The sequence below is a fragment of the Manis javanica genome, chromosome 12 (genome assembly GCF_040802235.1).
Source record: "Manis javanica isolate MJ-LG chromosome 12, MJ_LKY, whole genome shotgun sequence".
NCBI lineage: Eukaryota > Metazoa > Chordata > Mammalia > Pholidota > Manidae > Manis > Manis javanica.
The window spans coordinates 35,142,896-35,166,436 of NC_133167.1; the positions used below are offsets into that span (position 1 = coordinate 35,142,896).

Sequence of the window (23,541 nt, forward strand, 5' to 3'; positions counted from 1 at the left end):
TGAGCTTGCTGTAGCCATCCTGTTTCAATGATGAGGAGGCCACGGGAATTTGAGCCTGGATATTATTGAGCCAGTGAACTGCTGAAGATTTTGGAACTATGACCTGACAAGTCCACTGATGTCTATGACAACTGAACTGACCACTATGGATTGGATTTGGAGGCACCCTTGCAGTGGCTATTAAAATAGTCAAGGTGGCTAGTAAAGGTAATATGGGTCTGAAATACACTGGTATCAACAGGAATGAAAACAATAGAATAGACATGGAAAAACTGTGGAGGCAAAATCTGTAGGATTTGGCAGCTGAATAGGTGGATATTGGTGTGTATGGACAGGGAAATGGAGAGGGAGCATTAGTGATGACACAGTTAATCACCCACTGTGTGATCAGAAACACAGTGATGCCAGAAACACTGCTGATAGAATAGGTTTGGGAGGGAAGATGATGGATTAAATTTGGACATGTGGAGTGAAGGACATACCTCAAATAAATACAAATAAAGCACAGGCTTGGTGCTCAATAAATGTTTGCTGTGATACAGGACAGAACTGATCTGATATATCTAATGGGTTTGCTTCCTCATATCTTTCACACTTTCACTAAAATTTTGCCTTCTTAGGAAAGTCTTCTTGATCACCCTATCTAAAATGATAATATTCATGCCCCACTTCCATAATGCTTATGCAATACAATACATCCTAATAAGTCTCATGTTACCCCTATGTTCTTTGTTTTACCTGAGCATTTTTCTCTAATAACCTACATATATGTTTATACTTATTTATTCTATTTTCCTAATAGAAAATAAGCTCAATAATGGAATTTTAAAATTTGTTCTGTTTGTTCTGTAAATCCAGTGCTCACACCAGGGCCTAATGCACAGTAGATACTCAAAAAATACGTGTTAAATGAATGAATTTGCAGAACATGAGAGTAAGGGCTGCAAAATATTTGTCCATCATATGCCTAAAGGTAGCAATTCAAACCTCAGTACTAGATGAATGTATTATAATTGGATACTGAACTCACAAAGATAATATCTGATATTTGTTGAGTACAAAGCCTTTTCCTAAACTTATATGCATCTTAGTATTTAACCCTTATAAAAATCCTTATATCTATCCTGTGGATAGATAGTAAACTCTCCCATTTTATAGGTAGGGAAGCTGATGTTCAGAGGCTAGGTAACTCAACTAAGGTTACAAAATTAGTGAAGGAGAAAGACCAGAATAAGCTCTTGTACAAAGCCTTTAGCAAAAATTTTATCTAATGGATATGTTAGCCTGGTTACGTAGTTTTCAAAGAAATGGTACAGCCTTGTTCTTGATTTCTGGCTTTGTAAGAGGTAGAGGCGACTCCTTAACATTTCAAGAAAAATCATTCCTGACTTTGCAATCAGAGGATCATTCAGATAATGATACATACTGTAAACATCTCTTCTAACATCTGAATAAAGCAAGAGTAGAAATCGAGCAAACAAAAAATAACAGCTAAAAATAAATTTAATTGGTCTACTAAAGAGACAATACACTTTCAGCCCCACCAGTTTTCTACCTAGCACAGTAGTGAAGTGACCTGGAGGACCTCATAAAATGCATCACACTAGCATTGTAGGAAAAATTATCCTTTTCTTAAAGTCATGTGCTGGCTGTGAGTTAAAGCTGCATGACTTAGGAGGTCACTCATGACATCTTTTCCTTCAATGCCTCAGAGACGTGTCTCACAAAGAAAATGACCACACATTTATTTCATTTAAAACAGACTCAGCCTAAGGATGGTTTTTCTACTTCTATGAAAAAACAGCCTATTAGTGAAGATAAGGACTATTCTGGTTTTGTAACACATTTGTACATTTTGTTCATAACATGAGATGGGCAAACCAGATGAAAATGATTTATTCGTTGGGCATTCAACTAAAAAATGTCATGACTATGCCATTAGTTTGTATAAATCCTAGAAATGATTTTCAGACGAGAGTATGTTATTATGTTGAGGAAAAGATGGAAGTGAATAACCTCGGGCAGATCATCTAATTTCTCTCTTCTTTACACTTCTAAGCAGTAACACAATGAGACAGGATCATAGGATCTCCAAGGTCTTATCCAGCAGGATTTAACACACTAGGATTATCTGAGAGGCAATTTTGTTTGGTAAGAAAGATCCTGAGCTCTGAAATCACTTATATCCTGCTTCCCTCTACTTCTTGGCCATATTCCATGACATAAGGTTCGCCTAAACCTCACTTTCCTCATTGGCAAATGAGGATAACAACCCTCATAGGATACTTTTGAGTACTAAAAACAGTGATCTTTAATCTTTATAAACTATTTAGCATTGGGTTTTTTAGGGAATAAACAATAGTGTAAACAATTGATATTTATATTGCAAATTAAACTTTTTTTTCCTCTAACAACAAAAAATAATTTTCCTAAGAATTCTAGATGGTATGATTTTTCTTGGTTTAAACTATTTATCACCTAACATATTGTTTGAAGTATGAAAAATAAGTCAAAGCATTTATTTATTCAATTCCAAATAACTGGTTTGATTGTTTTCACTCTAACCCCTGTCCCCTACTTCAGAGAACAAGTGCTAAGATTCAAGACCTCCTGAAAAGGTTGCTCTGGAGATTTACAAACTTTTAAGATAAACTAGTACACTGGCAAACAGGTGACCAAAAATGAGAGAGTGAAGGACATTCTTCCAAGTCACAGTCTGAACAATAAATTATTATGATATCTAGGCAAAAAGAACACTTCTCAGATAGAAGTTTTTAAATAAGATATTCAAAGAAAACTGAAGTTAATGATACTAGTTCTTATGTATCTTCCTAACACCCCCCTTAAATAACAGATGTTCAACTTCTCCTTACATGGATGAGAACTTTGACACCCAGGAAGGTTAAGAGACTTGCCTAAGGCCACACAGGAGTAAGCAGCAGCACCAAAATTTAAGTTCAGGAGTCTGACTTTAGCATCTAAGATCTTAACTAGATAGAGTTTAGCATGAGAGCCCTCTGTCCATGTTTTACACAAAGTCCATATTCTCTCAAGACACCAAACTGCCTCATTAGGTACATCTATCCATACTTTCATCTATCCATCTATCCATCCATCACTCTATCAAAGCATGTCTTTGTCTATTAAAATTTGAACTCTTGGTTCACGACCATTGTGTAAAGTGAGACAGACTTAGACTTTGATACAGAGCGATCATCACACACCTGTGATGTAGGTACAGCTCAGTGGCAGACTGAGCCCCTCACCTGGTGGGGCCTTTTCGTTAGGCACTCAGAATCCTCTTCTTGCGAAAGAAATTTCCCAACGAAATTAATTTTACTAGTTTGTTCCTCTTTCTTTTTTTAAAAAAGGAAAAAAAAGAGGTTTCCTCTTTTAAAATATAATTTTGAGTTTTAAAAGTAAATAGAAATTTATGAATGTTCCTATTGAAAGTTCACAATGAATCTTAGAGTTCCATTTAAAACATTAAAAACACTGTATCAAATATAGTTTTAAGTATACTACGTCAAATTTAAAATTAGATCATTTACAAGTAGTCAAAGACTGAACTAAAAAAGATACTCATTTCCTTTCCCTTTCACCCTCCTCCTCACCCCTCCATGGGAAAAAAAAATATCGCTAATATACTACACATTGTAGGAACAAAAATAAATTCATTCTTTTGTTATCTTTTTACTAGCCTTTATACTTGTAGGCCTCACATGGAAAATTAATTTCTGCTTTATTCTTGTAAGCTTGGTTTTATCTGCCAAGATACAACCTTCTTGTCAGAAGTTGATCAACCATTTTGATTTCTTCTGTTGTTAAACTGATATCCTACTTTTTGCTTTTGATTCTGATAATCTCTGGTTCTTTTCCTCTTCTGCCACAGGCATTGTGGTGCAGAGATCTGGAAGCACCGCTAACTGTCCTCCCATCCTCCTAATCCTCAGGCGAGTCAGTCTAGTTCCTGCTAGCTGTGAGGAGAGGCAGGGGGAGCGACACAGACGAGCAGTGGGAGGGGCCCCCGTCTCCTGCTTTGCACTGGGTGGAGCATCATGGGTAAGAAGATACATCTGCAGTTCAGTTTTCAGGGCCATGCAAGGCCTTTGGGGATAAGCATGTTGGAGGTTTGGACAATGTCTTAATCCATTTGGGCTGCTATAACAAAAATCCCACAAACTGGGTGGTTTGTAAGCCACAGAAATTTATCAGTTTTGAAGCCTGACAAGTCCAAGATCATGGTTAACAGATTTGGTATCTGGAGAGGGTCTCCTTCCTCATGGCTGGCTGGCTGCCTTTTGTTATGATGTCACAGGTGGAAGGGGTGAGCTACCGTGCTGGGTCCTTTTTTATAAGGACAGGAATCCCATTCATAAAGACTCCACCCTCATGACCTGATCACCTCCCAAAGTCCTCACCTCCTGATATTTCATCACCTAATATGATTGGGGGTTAGGTTTCAATATATAAATGGAGGGCGGCACAAACATTTAGATCACAGGGTCATCTTAAGTGTCAATCTCACTTCACATGTGTCTTTTGAACAGATGTCAAGTTCATTGATGAGGATAAAATGTTATGCTGCAGTAATAAACAACCTCAACATCTCAGTTGCTTAAAAAAACAAAGATCTTTTTCTGGTTCATGTTATATATCCTCCAAGGGTATGAGAAAGCAGTCAGCTACTTGAACAGTGTTGGTTACTAGGCCAGGAAGAGGAAAGAACTCTGCAGAGTATTATATTGGCAATCAAATACTCAGCCACAGGCCCAGGTCTTGAGCTTGATACATGAGTTTCACCAACCTCAAGGGAGCCAGAATGCACAGTCCTATAACACTGTCTTATTTCCCCTACTCTGGTGGTGGGAAATCAGAAATCTTCAGTGAGTAGCAAGGTTGTAATTTGATCTTTTAATTAAACAAATGGAAGACAGCAACCCCTTAGTTTTTTCTTCTTTAGTCTGCTTCTAATTTCTTGTCTCTTAATTAATATATCTTGGTATCTTTCTGTTTCCTATTACTTATGCTGTCTTTTCTTCCCAATATCACATTATTTTTCAGTAAATATTTTGGGCCCTTTTACCCAGCAGTCTAACTTTCTGCTACTCTAGTGTCTTTTTTCATTCCTCAGCCCCAAATCCATCTTCTTTCTTAGATTTCTCTGAACTCCTGCCCCTCTTTCTGTCTGCATCACACAATGTAACCTTTAATTATTTGCCTCCTGGGCATTACACTTGGTTCTGCCTTTTATCAGCTAACTCAGAGCATAGCTTCTTCTCACCGCCTCCCTCTCCTACTCCAAACTGACTCTATTACCAGACTCTATTTCCAAAGTAGTTCCATTATACTTCCCAGCACTCAGCCTCAAATCTTGATTTCTCTTTGACTCTTTTTCTCGTCTCTTGCCTCTCATAATTGTGCTGTTAGCAACCTCTTCCCCATGCGTCCATTGTGCTAGTGTGGATCCGATGACACAGGGAAAATGGAAAGCATGTTGCAGACTCTAAATACAAGGAAATATTGCTGTCTATTCCTTCAGTTATTTTTCATTTCTGATTTTTTCATTGGTCATTTAGTCACGGGCTTACTCTGGGCCTGAGTGCTCTCTTGGAACTGTGCTTGTTCCTGAAGGAGTCACAAGTATAAGTCTCTGTTCTCTAGGAGGTTGCATTTCAGTTAAGGAAATCACATGCCCACACTTTCAGGTACCTAGGTACTAATATGACTCAAACAAGGCCAATGCTATGGGTATGGGAGAAGAGGACAATGGTGATGTTCTGGAGTGGTCTAGCAAGGCTCAGGAGGAATGAGAATGGAGATGACTGGATCATGTAACTTCCAAATAAAAACATCTGAAGGCTTCTCAGCACATTTAGAATAAAATCAACACTCTTCATCAAGGTCTACTAGCATCTGCATGATCAGGTCCCTCTTCAATTCATCTCAGATCTTCTCAGTTACTTTCTGGCTTTAGCTATACCAATCACTTCCTTTAATACACTGTGCTCATTTACATAACTTGTGCATGTGGACCAGCGGTTCTCTTTGCTCAGAATTCTGTTTCTACAGATCTTTGCAAGACTGGCTGTTTCTTGCTATTTGACTCAGAGAGGCAAATCCTCTGAGAGCCATTCCCTATATACCCAATCTTAAGTAACATCCCCCTCTCCCAGGACCCTAATTTTCACAACTCTGTTTCTCTTTTTAAACACTTACTACCTGAAAGCAACTTGCTTGCTTATTTGTTTATTTCTTTACCACTTATCCCCTCATCTCTCCTGATCTTAGGATGTCTATGTTGTCATCTTGGATGAGAACCTCCCCAGGATGTAATAAGCTCTCTATAGGGAGGATCCTTGTCTGTGTTTTGTTACTGTATTGCTATGACTCAGAGCATGACTCATCAAATCATAGGTAATAAATAATTATCTACTGCTACTGTACAGCATCCCTATCTCCGATCTCTCTTTCAGGGACCATTACCAAACTCATTATCGAGTTCCTTCTCCTTAATGCTACTTTTACTGTATCACAAATGTCCTGGTCAGAGGGATATATGTGGAAGTGAGGAAAGCCACTTCCAAGATGGGCTGATAAAAACCCCATGTATGATCTTTTCTTCTCTTTTACTTTATACTAAATGAATGCATAGGAACTCAGTGATTTAGGGAAGGGCAGGCCCATGATAAGAAGAGAGACAGTTCTGAAGGGACCATGTATAAGATAGCCTGATTAAAGACACCTGCCCTGAACTGTGATGAGAGCAAGAATTATCTGTGTGTGCATGTATATCTGTATTATTCCTCTCACAGTAGGCACTTCATCTGTTATAGAATGTAGTGTTACTCACCCTAACTAATACACTTCACAAGTAAGTCTTCTATCATTTGGCTACAGGTGTTTTTGTGATGCTTCAGACATTGCACATGTTCTCAGTCATAAACTGAGAACATGCTATACCCACACTCATAAAACTCTGCCCCAAGTTTTCTGGGGGCACATGTTTACCAAATAAGTTGGAGAGTGGTTTCTGGGCTCAAGTCTTGACTTTGACCCTTAACTGAAGTAAATTTAGTCAGTTATTTAACATCTTTGTGCCTCAATGTATCATATTTAATACTGGAATAGTAATAGTACCTAACTTGCAGTGTTCTTGTGAGGGTCACATGTTTTATTAAATGTGAAATCCTTAGAAGAGTGCAGGGCACAAAGTAAGGCTCATTAATGATTAACTGTTGTTTTAAAATTACTCCTCAGACCTTCCAAACCTAATCATCCAGCCCATGCTGACACTGCCCTTCCCTGCAGTTAAGATACTTGTTGGGTGCACTGTACTGCCTTATTTCCTGTTAAAAAATAAGTCTTCGTGACCAGTAGGTTTTCTACAGTTTTGAATATCCACAATGCTCTATGCCAACCTTTCTAGCCAATGTTACAGGCAGCACAAATAGAATTAAACTAAACTGCCTTTTGAAAAATGCAGGCCTACTGCCCTCATGCACCCTACTAACATTTATTACTATGTGTCATTTGGACCCTAATGCAAAGATTTTTTTCCGCCTCTAATTTAACACAGAGGTATGAGATTTTATTTGAAATTGTCCTTTGGTTTGGGACAAACAAAAATTGGGGAAACAGGATTCAACAGATGAATAAGTGGATGGAAATACCCAGCAGCTTGATTATACTAACGGACTACAAATCCCATTATGAAGGATTAAACAAATATTCAAATATACCAACAAATTACTAACTGATTACTAACTGATTATCTGAGTAAAAATAGAGCAGAATCAATAGTAAGAATTCTTATAAGTACATATATCTCAAAGTCACATTTTGCATTTTAAAGCCATAATCATAACTGTTAGGCCCCATATTATGATATATTGTAATTGCTTTGCATATTTTTATCTTTGTTTCTTATTTCTATTTTTAATCACATAGCTAATTATGAGCAAAGCAAGGATATTTGTCATAAAAATCTGATCAGTGTTTTCCCATTTTGCACAAATTTTCATAACAACCACATCTTTTATCCCTAATAGTAAAATAAAATATTTACAGAAAAAAACATATAAGGAAATGATACTTTATGTCACAAACCAAGTTATCTAGTATCCCAGTTGTTCATAAATGGATTGTATTACATCAGAGAACAGTTCAAGAAACACTGTTTTAGTACCGTCTAGGAGCTCCGGGCACTCTTCCTTACTCAGCTATGCTCTGTCTCAACAGCTGGTTAGTTTTGCTAAGTGTACATGGAAATTATAATCCTAAAGACTCAGTGAAATATTTTAGGGGTCTGTCTAATCTCTGGCTGAGATAACCATAATTAAGAGAAAAAGACTAAGGGATACATTGGCCATCTGTTTCTTTTGTTTTAACCTGGTAGGAAGTCAGATGCTGTAACAATGACATGTTTGGATATCATTATGCAGGTCATACAGAGAATCATCACCTCCACAGAGTTTTGATTTTACAACTTTACAATTTTATAATTAACACATTACATTAAGATCCAACATAAATAATTTTATATAATTCATAAGCTAGTTATCAAAAATTGTCTTGTATTTCATTCTAGAAGTTATTAAAGGTGTACAGTATAAATTCTTGTGGAGGTCAGAACTTGCTAATGTATCTCCAGATGAACTAGTCATCTTTTCTAATTAAACCATAAGAATTATTCCTTTTCTTCCTTCCCCTGAATTCTAGGATTCTCAGAGAGAAGATTTTCTGTTAATTGCAGATTTTATTAGTTTGATTTTTCTTTAGAATTAGTTTTTGTATCTTACTTTTCTCTCCTTCTTTTCCTCAACATCATTTCATTATTCACCTCTTGAATTTCTCTTTTTATATAGCTTCATTGTATGTTTATCTTCTGCCAGAACTGCTTCAAATCCTCCAATTTTCTGTGTTTTCTAAAGAGATGACTAGTCAATAAGAAAAAAATTATTTCTGCCAATTTCTGTGTGAGAGTTAAAAGACAGAGTGGTAACCTTCTGGACACAATAGACTATTTTTTTCTAACTTGAAAATGACTTAGAGGAAATTTTAGGAGAAAAAGGAAAGGGGAACAATGCCATGGGGACCACTGGGATGCTTTTGGTATAAGTATTACAGCTCACAGTATTTCTACTCCTTCTTTAGGTAATATTTGAACTCAAAGGAACCATGAAAATCATTTAGTCCAACACCTTTACTTCCCATCTTTTACCTGTGAGACAATGGGATCCAGATCTGGCATAAGATAGATGTATACATAAATGGGATAAAATGAGAGTTCAGAAATAAAGCTTCATGTACAGAGTCAATTGATTTTCTGCAAGGGTGTCAAAAAATTTGATGGAGAAAGAATAGTCTTTTCAACAAATTGTGTTGGAACAATTGGATATCTATGTGCAAATAAATGATTTTGGACCCCTTATTCCCTCTATACACAAAAAACTGTAAATGCTTTAGGTATGGGCGTAAATCTTGGTGGACTTGGGTTAAGCAAAACCTTCCTATGTAGACACCAAAACCACAAGTGATAAAAGTAAAGATAGATAAATTGAAATACATCAAAATTGAAAAACTTCAGTGTTGAAGAAATACACTTAGAAGTAAAAAGCAATTCCACGGAATGGAGAAACTATTTGCATATCATATATTTAGTAAAAGGTTTGTACCTATATTAAAAAAAAACTCTTTCAGCTCAATAATAAATAAGTAACTTTTAAAAAAGAAGCAAAAGATCTGGATAGATAGTTCCTTAAAGAGGATATATAAATGATCAGTAAGCAAATGAAAAGAGATTCACCATCATTAGCCATTTGGAAAATGTAAATCAAAGCTACAATCAGTAGGATTCACACCCACTAGGATTATAATATTCAAGAAGATGGTATTAACAAGTGCTGGCAAGGATGTAGAGAAATTTGAACCCTCATACATTGCTGGTGGAAATATAAAATGGTGCAGTCACTTCAGAAAACAATCTGGGAGTTCCTCAAAAAGTTAGACATGATAACTATTTGACCAGCAATTCTACTCCTAGGTACAGATCCAAGAGAAATGAAAACATATGTCCACATAAAAACCTACGCATATACACACACACACACACATGCGCATGTGCACACAAACTTGCACATAAATATTCATGACAGCATTATTCATCACGGCCAAAAACTGAAACAGCCCAAATGTTCATCAACTAATGAATGGATAAACAAAATGTGGTGTACCCATACACTGGAATATTTTCCATCAATCAAAAGAATGAAGTATTGAAAAATGCTACAATATGGGTGAATCATAAAAACATAATGCTAAGTGAGAGAAGCCAATCACAAAGGACCATATATTGAATGATGCAATTTATATGAACTGCCAAAGAGGCAAATCTGTTTGCCAAACCAGCATATCTATAGAGACATAAAATAGATTATTTATTTCCTAGGGATGGAGGAGGGAAAATTGTAGAGAAAAGGGGAAGGGATGCAAATGTGTCCAGTTATTCATTTTTTTTGGAGTATGAAAATATTATAAAATTGATTGTGCTGATGGCTGCACAACTTGGTAAATATACTAAATACAATTGAATGGTGTATTCTAAGTGAGTGAGTTTTATATGAAATATATTGCAGTATAGCTGTAGATCTATCATCTATCTATCTATCTATCTATCTATCTATCTATCTATCTATCTATCTATCTATCTATCTATCCATCTATCATCTATCTATCATCTACCTAACTACCTATCATCTATCTGTCTATCATATATCTAAGTAATCTAATTTGTCTACGGACAAAACAAACGCCAAGGGAGATGATGTGCTTTTTTTTCCAAGGTAAGATCTCAGTTCTCTGAACCTGCAGTCTAGTGGTCTGTCCACTGTGTCACACCAGCTCTATCTTTGGTTGCTTTAATGGCAAAAATTTAACAGCAATCACTTTCTTCCTCTTTACTACATGTTGATCATCCTTAGCCTTTCAGGGGCTTCATATATCTATCTGTCATATGAGGATAACATCACCTGCCTTACCTACCTCACAGAGATATCAGAGACACAAGAGAGGAGAATGTAGTATGAAAAGTATAAGGTTTTTGATATGCTAGGGTTTCCTCTTCCCTTGGCTGCCACTTCATCTTGTGCATACCTCAAAAGGGAAAGGGAAATACTTCCTCCAGCATAATGGCAAGAAGACAATTGTTAAAAGACTTATGAATTTCAGGTAAAAAAACATAACATATTATGTCTTCTAAGCATGTAATAACTTTACGCAAACATGTCAGATGCTGAAACATTGACTAATGCACAGCTTCTTTTCACTAAGTCTGACCATCCGGTGTCGCTATAATGCAAAAAGCTCTGTTGTATTTTCTTTTTCGCAAATCAACAAATTTTCTAGAGATGGAAGAGCATATTCAATTAAAATTAAACTGAATCCCTCAATGAAATATATTATTTTTATTTCTTCATCATAATTGATAATTTGATGTTATATTTGACTATCCTGAAGTATCACATTTATATGGATACCTATTTATTATAGAAATACATCAGTGATTTTTGCTAATGAAGTTAGTATTTTGTTTCATTTCTTATTTTTGCTTTTCTCACTGTGCACTTCTCCCTGATATACATCCCTTAATATCTCCTGATTATAGGCACTTACGGCTAGTTGGAACCTACAGTTACTTTTATTACCCTGGATAATACAATTTTGATTGTAGGAACCTCATTTTAGGATGAGCTCAGAGAACAGAGTAAACTACTGTGTCAAAGACTTTGAAAAGACTGCAATGAATAAAAAAGAACTGCGCTAAACAATCTTCAGATCATCTATGCCAGTTGCATCATCCTGATTTTTTATGTTTCTTTCATAGCTTAGAGATGAAGGTATGAATGGACCCACTCCTGATTGATTTTATTTTACACTGGGGGTATCAGAAAAATTATATATTCATTTCTCTTATTTCTTTTCTTTTTTTCTTTTGTTAGTATGATAAACATTTAGATCTTTAGCAATATTGACTTTTTGATTGGGTGTTGCATATAATTTTACAATTTGTTAAATCACTTATTAGATATTACATATCCTGTTTGTAGGGGAATGTATCTGGAACAGACTGATGTGGGCAGTCGAGGACTGGCTTGCTGATTTGTTGTTTAGATAAACCAGCACATACAATGTATTACTATTTGGAAGTAAACTGCTGAAGAATAGCAACAATTTCTACCCAATCTAAAACACCTTTGGGAGGACAGTTTCTTTGTAAATAATGTTTATACCTCAGAAAGCTATTTATTATGAATGCTATGAATACAGACAATGGAAATGTTTTCAGCACACATATTCTCTACACTAGAGTTTATTCTCTTGGAGTTAACCAAGAAAAATGTCTAATGTAGACTTACAGGGGATTTAGGTTTTGGTAAATTTTTAGATCACAAATGTTAGGACAGTACCCTCAAGTCCATGTCTTGAGAAGTGCAAAATTTTGAAAGAATAATTAGAGTTTGGGCTACAGATGTTGTTCAAATTTAAATATATCATTTGTAAATTTGTTTATGATTCCTAACAATCTCAAAACTCAGCTTCAAAGGTAAGTAAAATTTCTGAGAGACTTTGTTGATGTGTGAAAGCTGATTAGATTCTCATTAAAAATACATACACACATACAGACATGTTCACACACACATAAACACAGACATTGGAGAAAAATATACATCAAAATTTTACAGTAGTTATCTTGGAACAGTGGGATGACATTTTAATAGAGTTTTTGTATTTCCAGTTTTTTCATGTTCTCTATGTTAAATATGTAAAACTTTTATAACCAGAAAAAAATTCCATTTTGATGTAACCATCTAAAAGATACACCAGATTGGGAACTTAGAGGCTTGGCATTATATTTTTTAAGTGCTAAATAAAAAGCTGTATAGGGCAATGGCACTAGGGTAGGCAATAGGCATTAGGACAAAACCAACTGGCATATGGGCTGAATTTATTTGCCATTTAGTTGATTCTTCCCTTTATCTATTATAATTTCTATTCTTGCAGCAAAAATGCACATAAACCCTCCTCTACCACTTGGAAAGGGGCATGTGGCCCATCAGTTATTCCCAAAGAGCTGAAGGAAAGAAGTTAAGTACAAATCTGCTCAGCAAATGTCTCACTGAGCAGTGTCCTTGCTCTTCTGACCTCCTCGCGCCCTCCGTGTGGCCTGATGATATCCTGATGATAGAGGCACGCGGGCATTAAAGGAAGGGGGCGTGTCACAATGGCTAGGCTCTTAAAGCTGGGCTACATGCCTCCTTTCTGGATAAAAAGATCTGAAACCTATCAGTAGTTAGAATGTGTCCATGATTTTCACTCTAGTCTATAATCAGGGTTGCTTTTGCCACTTCAAAATAAACTGAAGTTGAAGTAGCTCGAAATAACCGGGTTTTGGTGAAGATGTGCAATCTCATGGTTTATAATCTTTTAATTGAACACATATATAGTCACAATAGGATATTCACCATAGAAAGCAATTCAATACCTAGTCAAAAACGCAAAAGAAAAGAAAAAAAACTGAAAACCACACAGTCTGCAAAAAAATAAGGTATATATACCTAGTGGGAAGGAAATACTTGAAGGGCATCATAGACAATGTGGATCTGTTAGTGGTGGATTTCATCACAAAGTAGAATTTAAGTCTTTGTTTTTATTTTCTATTTCAAGAAAAAAAATGTGAAATTCTATACTAACTATATATCTAACGTATACTAGATATAGTCAGCATATATATGTGTGTGTGTATACATTATGTGCACCACACACACACAACTTTTGCCATTAAATATATGAGAAGAAAATGAGCGGTGGTTAAGAGCATGGTCTCCGGAGTCAGTCTGGTGGGGGTCACTTCTAGCTGTTCTGCTTACTGTCTGGCTTCAGGCAATTTACTTAATTCCTCTGTGCCTCAGTTTTCTTTCTTTTCAATTGCAGGTTCAGTAAAATGGGAATTTTAGTTCTTTCAGTTTCAGCACAATAGGGATTATCAGTGTATCAACTTCAAGAGATTGTCAGGATTAAATGACTCCATGAATGTAAACATGGCAATGGTGCCTGACACATAGGAGACACAAGCTTTTGAACTTCTATTGTATTTTGATAATTATGAAGATTCATATTTTTATCTCTGAAACTGGGATATTATACTGGGATGTTGGAGCATGGAACAGGTAGTCTCTGATTGTAAGGGACAGGAATCACTGACTCAAAATAAACTAGAAACTGAGACTCAAAAAATCTCAAGAGGCAACTGGGAGTGAGTTTGGCAAGTGGAGGAGCATCAGAAATAAAGCAATACCCCATTAGCAGGGTGTAGTTTACAACAAGATTTAAAAAAGCAAGTAAAAAAAGAAACAGATAATGAAACAGTTAAGCTCCTCATAGAAACACAATCTGCATTCCTTTGTGGTGCCTTCATGTAGTATTTCATTACTTTCATGTAAAATGGAAGTTATGCTGCATGTATTAAATCAAAATTATAAAAGAATGTGAAACGTGTTAAAGTTTAAAATATTTTATCCCTGTATTTCTTGGAACTCTATACCAAATCTACATTTGTATCCATCACATTCTAATTAAGTTTCATTAATCACTGTGTGATAGCACCATGTGGCAGCTACTGAGAAAAATACAAAAGACTCTCCAGAATTTATGTGAAAATTCAATTCCTTTTGAAGTAGCCCAGTATCACAGAAGACCTAAGGTAAGTTTTTATTTTAAAGACTATGGCTTACTTTCAAATTATAATTTTATTTTTCAAGTTTTAATTTTCACAAAGCATAACCCTGTGTTCCTGGAGGGTGGGCTAGTTTATTTTTCATTTGTGTTTTTTAATTGCCTGTTGTGCATTTGAAGTGGCATTGTTATTCGTTTATCTTTCTGAGTGACACTGAAAGTGTCTGGATCCCATTTGCACATTTGTCTATTTTCTAGCAGCTACTGCAAAGGCAAGTTTGGCCCACAGAGTCATCAACACAGATCACTGTACAGAGCGTGCTACAATACTAGTCTATTTAACTATAATGGTACTTCTAGATTTTGTTTGCTTGTGTGAAATTAAAAAATACAAGTTTATTTTTCAATTAAGATAGGTGGAGGAATACCTAAAAGAAGGGAATAAGAAAATCAAATTCAAAACATTTACATTTGGTCACACATTTACTAGACATGTCAGCATTTTCCTCTTGATATTATGGAAATGGAAAGGTGTGTTTCCCAGATGGAGAGCTGTGTATTTCCTCTCTCTCTGGGAAACTTTCTGGGCAAATGGAAGCATTGAAGGAAAGAGAGGTGTTTTTACTTTTCAATCCCCACCCATTTATACAAAGAGGAAATATTATGGCAGTTTTCTGACAGCACTGTCTTATGGGTAGGGGAGACAAGGCAATTTGAGGGCGGCAGTATCCCAGCCACAAGAGTCTCAGAACTGAAAAGGGTTTCTTATAAAGTCATATACACATCCAACATAAATCTTAGATTTTCTAGACCAGAGCTATATTCTGTTTTTTTGTGTGTATATATGGAGTGTGTGTGTTTTTTCATTCTTTCATGTTTGAAGCAAGTCCTAATTATGGTAACCACATTTCCAGTTCTGGGGCAAGGAAGCAAAGGAAATCAATAAAAGGGAGAATCAATACCCTGGGAGAAGATTGAATGAACTCTTGGATCACTGAGACTGTGTGGCCAATCAGCATCCTCTTGCTTGGCTATCCCATATACAACCCTAACTGATCTTTTTACTTAGAAAACAACTGTAAACTTTCCAATTGCAACATATCTTCCTGTTCAATTGTTGACCAGGGTAGTTTTCAAAGAAATCGGTTTCTGTATTTTCCTCAGAGGTGCCTTAATTTTCCCTATTATACTCATAGCCCAAACATGCTAAAGTCAGCAGGACCTAATGCCTAATTTGCTTATATGTATGGTAAAATCTAGTGCCAAGGATCATCCAGGGCCATCGGCCTGCTTCAAATATTCATGGTTCTCCACAGTCCAAAATGCATTAAAGGTGGGAATGATGCCAGCAACACACAGTATTCCTAGTAGCAAGAAGCCTTCTCAGATCAAAGAGGCAAGACGCTAAGGACTTCAAACAAAATTGTTTTTGTAAGAGACACTCACAAAAGGAATGCCGTATCCCACACCCTGTTTCAGTTTTGGAATGTCGATGAAATAAAAAAAAAAATAGATGCTCATTCATTTTCTGTTCTGAACTCTTTTTGCTGCAACCACTTTACTTTTCTCCTTTCTTAATATTGCCATCAAACACAAGGATATTATGCAGGAAAACTGGAAAACATTATTAATGCGTTCAAAGACAAAATGAATGACTAGTGAGGAATTAATAGCATTTAAGCCAAAATGATTTTGCTAATGGGCCTGAGTGACATGTAGAGAATAATACAAAAGCAAGGTTAAAATGGGCAGAGGAGCTAAAGCATACGTGTGAAGCAAATAGACATAATTTAAGTTGTCCCTTTATGTCATTTGTCACAAGCCACATCTGCTCTTACACCTGTGCTCCCTTCCTTGATCTATCCTGACACCCTGGAAATGTTAGGCATGCAGCCAATTTCTTACCCAGCCATTCCTATGATCAGACCCACTATCAACTGGCTTTTTTCTTATATTAAATCAAGAATCAACCCCAGGGCTCTGAACTACTTCTGACTGACAGGACTGACAGTAAGTTCTAGGCTAATTACATCTTAGGAGTAGTTCCCAGAGCAAAGAGTTACCACTGACCTACTTTGGACTTACTGAAATAATTTATCAGGTAGGATAATTAAGGGAATATGAATCTGTTTCTAAAACCAACCAAGTAACAGAAATATTTGTTGAAATCATGAGCTGGTATTCCTGGTGCTATCAGATGGGGCTTTATTACTTTGCAATGAGTCAATTTCATTATGTTTGACTTATTTATAAGTCATTCTTTTTCTTTATAAATTATGTTTGGCAGAATGTATTTGAGAGTCTCTTTGATGTATAAATGTATTAGTTCTGACTTTCTGTGCCTGGCTATCAAGAGGAATAATTTTTTAATCCCTTCTCTCCTTCTCCTTTGAGCCCCTTCCTGCAACAGGCTTGCACATCCCTTTGCCCACATGGTCCTGTCATATTCTGAGTCAGTCCCAAATACAGGGATGCCTCGATAAAAGAGTGGGTATATTTGGTGTAGAGCCCTTATGTGGGCATCCACCTCTCTTTTGAAAGCTTAATCCTTTCCTACACTTGGGTAAATATCTGTAACCGAAGCATCTTTCATAGTAATGGTTTTTCTCTCCTATTGAGAAAACCTGACGATTTTCTGATTTCTACAGCCTTGATATTCTCCATAAGGAGAAGAAAAAAGCAAGAGAAAAGGCTTGAAGTGGAATCATAGGACAGAAGGGACTTATATGAGCTTATAAGCCATCTGTTTTCTCAAACTATAGTCATTCAAATGTAATGTCATTAGTATCATGGTTTATCAATGACATCCTCTAATTATCACTTTTTCTTCTTTTCCTCTACTCTCATTATCCCTCTTCCTTTCATTTACTTATTTTTTCTTCCCCATGTCCAGTGTGACTTGTCTTAACTCAAAAACTCACTTAACCATGAAAACAAGATCGGCTGATTGTGCACTGGCTCTTTAATGCTAACAAAGATTCATCTTCATCTAGAACGCACCTGAACATCTTTGAATAAGTAGACGACTTGTGGTGAGTGTAAAATATTAATTTCTTAGGCCAGGGTTAAAGAAAGATTAGGAATTAATTTTTTCACATTTGTTTCAATATTCTAGATACAATAAAGACATTATTTATCAGTAGTGTTTATTCACATCTTTTTACTTCATAATGCAGGGTTAAGGATTTTTGTATGCATTAAATTGTAGTTTAGTCAGCATCAAAGGAAAAAATAAAACTAAACACTGAGTTGCACCCTTTGTTGCCACACACCATATGCAGTATTTTATGTTTTCAAGAGGACCTGGCTGTGGTTTCATCCAAAATCAATAGCACATCAAAGCTTCCCTGATTCAGTTGACTAGTACTAGAATCAGATCACTCCCCCACCGCTTCCTACCTTACTTTATAGCCTCTTTCATTCCAGGCCTATTTCATTTCATTTATTGCTTTATTCTTGTGTCCTTCAGCTGTTTCCAATCTGCCCTTCATGGCCATAACTAAATACAATACGTTAACATACAAAGGTATTTATGTAAATGAAAATCAATACACTTATCATTTCAGCATCATTCCTTATTGCTTCCATTGGACATTTTAAGTACATTTTATTTAAATGCTAACAACTTTTCATTCTTGCCTGGGAAGTATAATGATCTTCTTGGCTCCCTGCCCTCTGCATCCCTCTAATCTTCACAGCTATAGCCACTTAGCCCCATCTGGAGGTTCAGCCTTACTCCACATTTTGGAACTAATCTTGTCTCTAGGCTGGGGGCGTACAAGGTGTCCTAGCCAAAAGCTAACTGATTCAGCAGCCAGTCAGCCTCGCTGCTGGTTTCATTCTGACCTTGTAATTTATTTCTGAGATCTCGGCGCTCGTCCCAGCCCCTTGTAACCAAGGCGTTGTCTTTCTACAGCAGTTCCAAGAAGTGGATGTCTAGCCACTCTTTCCTGTCTCTGTCCTGGATTAGCTTTCCTGACCGATACTCAATTCCTTGATAACTGGGGTTCTGTTTGAACTTCTTTTGTTCGCTTTGCAACTGAACTCCCGTTGCTGTGGCTGGGCCCTACGATATACTGTTGAATTTCTCTGGTGCCACAAGCCTTGCCCATATCTCCTTGTATGGCCTGTCGTCATACCATAGATGAGAACTCTGGCTGGAACACCAGAGCGACACTGTTAGCCTGTAGCCTGGATGTTTTCCCACTGCCTGCTGCAGGCATCTCCCTTGTCACCAGCTCTACCCCTGCAGGTCTTGAGTCACTGGATCTAAGCTGCCTGCAATCTGGCCATCTCATTACTCCAGACATGACAGGAAAGAAATATTATTTTAATTGCACCTTTGGTTGAATTGTTATGCTAACACCCTGTAGTCACTTTCACCTCATATCTTCACCTTGGCTCTGCCGTGTAAACACTTCAAAATTTAGTTTCCTCTTTGTAAACTGAGTAATAACGGAATCTACCCCTAAGATTATTTGGAAGGTAACTGAGGAGAAAAAGTATACAAATGGACCAAGCCCATAGTAAACCGCTAGTAGTTTTTAGCTGCTATTGACCTCATTTCTCAAATCTTTGCACTTGTCAAGTGAACTATGTCACCTGAAGGCCATGAAAGAGAAGAAAAACTAGGGGAATGGCAATTCCTAAGAAAAAATTAGGGACCCATGTGAACTCTTTACAAGTAAACTAATTGACAGCAAGATAATTAACAGCCTTAATAATGGCATGAAACTACAGATGCAGTCAGCAGTGAACATTAAAAAGAGGGTATTTTAAAGATACATTTGCTATTAGTGTGTCTTAATATATAATGACTATGATTATATAGAGCCCTAAAGCATTTAGGGAGCAAAATGATTCTTTGAGTCAGTCATTTATTTTAGAGCAGTGTTTCCATAATAATTTGGAGATTTTTAGATAGGTAAAAATTTAAGCCCCACTTCTCTGAAATTCTGATTCATTAATTTTGTGGTATACCTAAAGAACTGGTATGTTTAAAACATCCCCCAAAGTAATTTTTGTAATCAGCCAGGTTTGGGAACCATAAATTCATCAGCCATTAAGATACCTAAGGTGTTCTTAAGAAAACATGTAATTAAACATCAGTAGACTCATAGACACTGAGAAGTGACTGGTGGCTACCATGTGGGAGGGGTAGGGGTGGGTGGGTAGGGTGGGTGAGGGAGATAAAAAGGCACAGAAATCTCAATCATAATACGAGTTGGTCATGAGGATGGAAGTGCAGCATGGAGAATACAGTCGAGGATTCTGTACCACCTTTCTGCGCTGACAGAGAGTAACTGCACTAGTTGGGGTGAGGATTTACTAATGTGTGTAACTGTTAAATTACTGTGTTGTATACTTGAAACCAATATATGGAAACTCTACTGATGTCTGCATTTATTAATGGGTGGCTATTTCACCTCACTAATTGAGCATTATTTACCTGTAAGTACCTGGTGAGGTTACCCTAAGAACCCCAGTTTGCTCAGTTGGTATTCTCAGTTTGCACTCAAAAATATCTTCAAGACTTTTAAGTACAGACTGTTTCACTTTCGCCTTAATTTTTTCCCTCCTTTACATTAGATGAATTGTTCCCTCTACCCACAAACATTTGGTTAGAATTATTGCTTCCTTTCCCCCAATATTATTGGTATATAATTGACATACAACATTGTATAGGTTTAAGGTGTACAACGTAATGATTTGATATACTTACATAAAGCAATACAATGACCACCATAGTGCTAGCTAACACCTCCATTGTGCCACATTTATGATTTCTTTTTTATGGTGAGAACATTTAAGATTTACTCTCTTAGACACTTTGATCAAAATGATTGTTTACTACTCTGGGCAAAGACAGTCCACATATTGAAGAAAACAAAGGGCCCCTGGATGTTTTCCTGAAAAATATGTGTAAAAGTGAGGGGGGAATCTGCCTCTTTCCAAGATCATGTCACAAAGACCTTGCTCTGAGCTCTGCGGCTCTCACTTTGGGTATGATTAGGGTAGGCCCAATACTTGTGGATGCCCTAGAAAACTAACATTTCGGGCCCCATTCAGAATAATGAAGACAGTTCATTACTTGTTCAGTATATTTTAACATAAGAAGCTGAGTATTGCTTGGGTGAAGGGGGAAGCAGCTGATCCTTGAGAACAACCCAGAGATCATTCTTTGCTTTACCGCCTTCCCAATTCAGCTACGGGCAAGCATACGCAAACCCTTAAATCAAATCTCCACAGTTACCCAAATCCAGCACCTGAGAAAGCGGATTAGCAACAACCCACTGCTTCCTGACCAGGGGTCTTGAAAGATATTCTGATAAAAACGTTTTTCCTCTTCAACTCAACATTACCAGTATTTGAGGGTCTCAATAATATCTTAATGCATCTTACCAAGTAATGCCCTGAGTAGCTGCCTGGCTCACCCAGCTCTCCGTTCAGCTTCAGAAGTCTCATGTTTTTAGTATAGCCCTCATTTTTTGCCCCCCTGAGGAACTGGGTAAGGAAAAAAATGTTGAAAATGTCTTCCTTTAGGAAAATGGTTGTTGGAGTAAAAAGAAATTTTGCTGTTAGTTTGTTTAAACGACTAAAAATAGCATGTTACCAGACATCCTCGGCATCTTCATCACATTCTGCCCCAAACTGGCAAATATCACAGGTGGAAGTCTCCTTTTGACTCGTTTCTCCTGAGCCTTCATGGACTGTAGGACAAATACAGAAGTAAACAAAAAGCATTCAGATGAGTGTGTTTAACAACTCAAAGACTATTCCATACGAATGCTGATACTTTTCCAATGGACCTGTTTGCTTTTGGGGCTTCATATGAATGTCATACTCAACTCCTTTCTTCCCTAAATTTAAGGAAAAACTCTAGCAATAATATGTCAGTCATTGGTAGTGAACACTTCAGCTTTTCACAAGCAAAAAAAAAAAAAAAAACAACGAATGAGTTCACTGAATTTATCAAAACTGCTTGGCTAATACAGAGACCATATGAAAGAGTTAATTAAAAGGGGTTTAGATCGTTACTTGCCCAGAGGAAAACTCCGGTGTTTGTAAAAGATACTTAACATTTTCTCCCTCCTAAATTATAGATTTTATTTTTATTCAAAGGCTTTTAATATAATTTCAAAAATTGGAATGGAAGCCTTGACTTATTATGTCTTTTTTTCCCCCAAAGTGTTAAGTACTTGTAAGGAAAAAAAATACGTCGATTATTAGTTTTTAGAAAACAGCTTTCAGTTGGTTTATACAGTAATTTATTCAATTTTGTATAAATATTGCACAGAGATCCTCATAATAATTTCCTCTGTGAGGGTGATGAACATGTATTTTATATTAAAAATATATATTTTCACTGATGATTATTTTTGATATTGGGCCTTTATATGCATTATAAGTATAAAATATGTAATATATGACTTAGTTATAAAATTGACCTGTCAAAATCAGGGTATAATAGTCTAAATCAAGAAAAAATTTCTAGTATTTTTTTGTTCAAGAAATGAAAATCTGAGCAACACTTCTGAGTTGATGGATTACTGTTTACCCTATTAAGAATATGTAGCTGAAAGCAAAAATATCGGCTATTGAAAAATTGCAATGACCTACTGCTCAATAGATAAATCTTATTCAGTGGGCAGATCATATACTTAAAAACAGGTGTTTAAATCAAGAGGATCTTTAAAAAGTGCACTTCTGCAAAAGGTATTTTCAATAGAAAAAGAGCATAAGCAATTAAGTATGGCATTGGCTCTTATGTTTATGAACTCTAATAAGAATTTTTAAAAAGACACAACTGATCAACCTGCTGCCTGAAATTAACAAATCTAACCTTTCTTGTTTTGTTTTACTATGGTATTTTCTCATCATTTCTATTTTGTCTATTAACAAGAGAGTTTTTAGTATTACAAAAGGAAAGGTGTTTATTCCTTGATTTTCTTTAATTTCATACTGTGCAGATGAATGATTTGATTTTCTAAAAGAATTTTTTAAACAGCCAGGAAGACATCTCTAATAAAGTGTCTGTTTTACAGTTTTTCCAGGAAAGGTGAAAGATTTACTTTTTCTAAAGCAACGTTTTTTTTCCCTTGTACTTGATGATTTGTGCTTATATTTAAATAATGTTATGAGTTAAACAAGTCAGCTTCAATTGGCAGAAGTACTGATGGTATAATTTTAAATTTGGAAATCTTTAAAAAAAAAGGTATTCCACTCTAGAAAGAAGAAAGAATTTTAGACTGATAATATAGACAAAACTTATTACCCACTCTAGTGCTTTAGTACAGGCATTATAGTGGACCATGGGGATAAGAAGCAAGCTGGGACCTCTCCTCAAGAGAGACCAAACAGCTGTGGTCTCTTTATTACTTTCTTATTATTAATGCAACACAGAAGCTGCTAATGGGAGAGAGCCTTTTAGTGTTAGCAGGATTAGCAGCTTCCAGACTGAAATTTCCCACCACTCAGGAAACATGCTAAGGCAATGGGAAGGTCCTTAAATGAACAGTTATAGCCACTTAGGGGCAGCCCCCTTTCCTACCGCGATAGAGATGCTCCGTTAAGGATCTACTGGAGGTGTTTGAGGGGATGAGTTATGCTAACTCAGCAGGACTATTAGCAACGTAGTCCTACTGGAAGTCACATTACATTTCCATGAAAGGACAGTTATCCGTAGAATCAAGATGTTTGGAAATTCTCCCGTTTGGATGAAGAAGTGAACCCGGAAGTAGTGGTAGCAATACCTCCACCAATAAATAATCTGGGAATAAAATGACCTTATATGGAGCCATCCGTAGT

The 23,541-nt window shown here is 36.4% G+C and overlaps 1 protein-coding gene across 1 annotated transcript in view; it reads right to left on the reverse strand.

Moving 5' to 3' along the window:
- Positions 1-23,541, reverse strand: part of TMEFF2 (transmembrane protein with EGF like and two follistatin like domains 2) — a 227,358-nt gene that overhangs the window by 76,910 nt on the left and 126,907 nt on the right. The window contains exon 5 of the mRNA XM_073218407.1: positions 21,347-21,443. Within this exon, the coding sequence (XP_073074508.1) occupies positions 21,347-21,443 (97 nt within the window). The remainder of the gene's footprint in view (positions 1-21,346; positions 21,444-23,541) is intronic.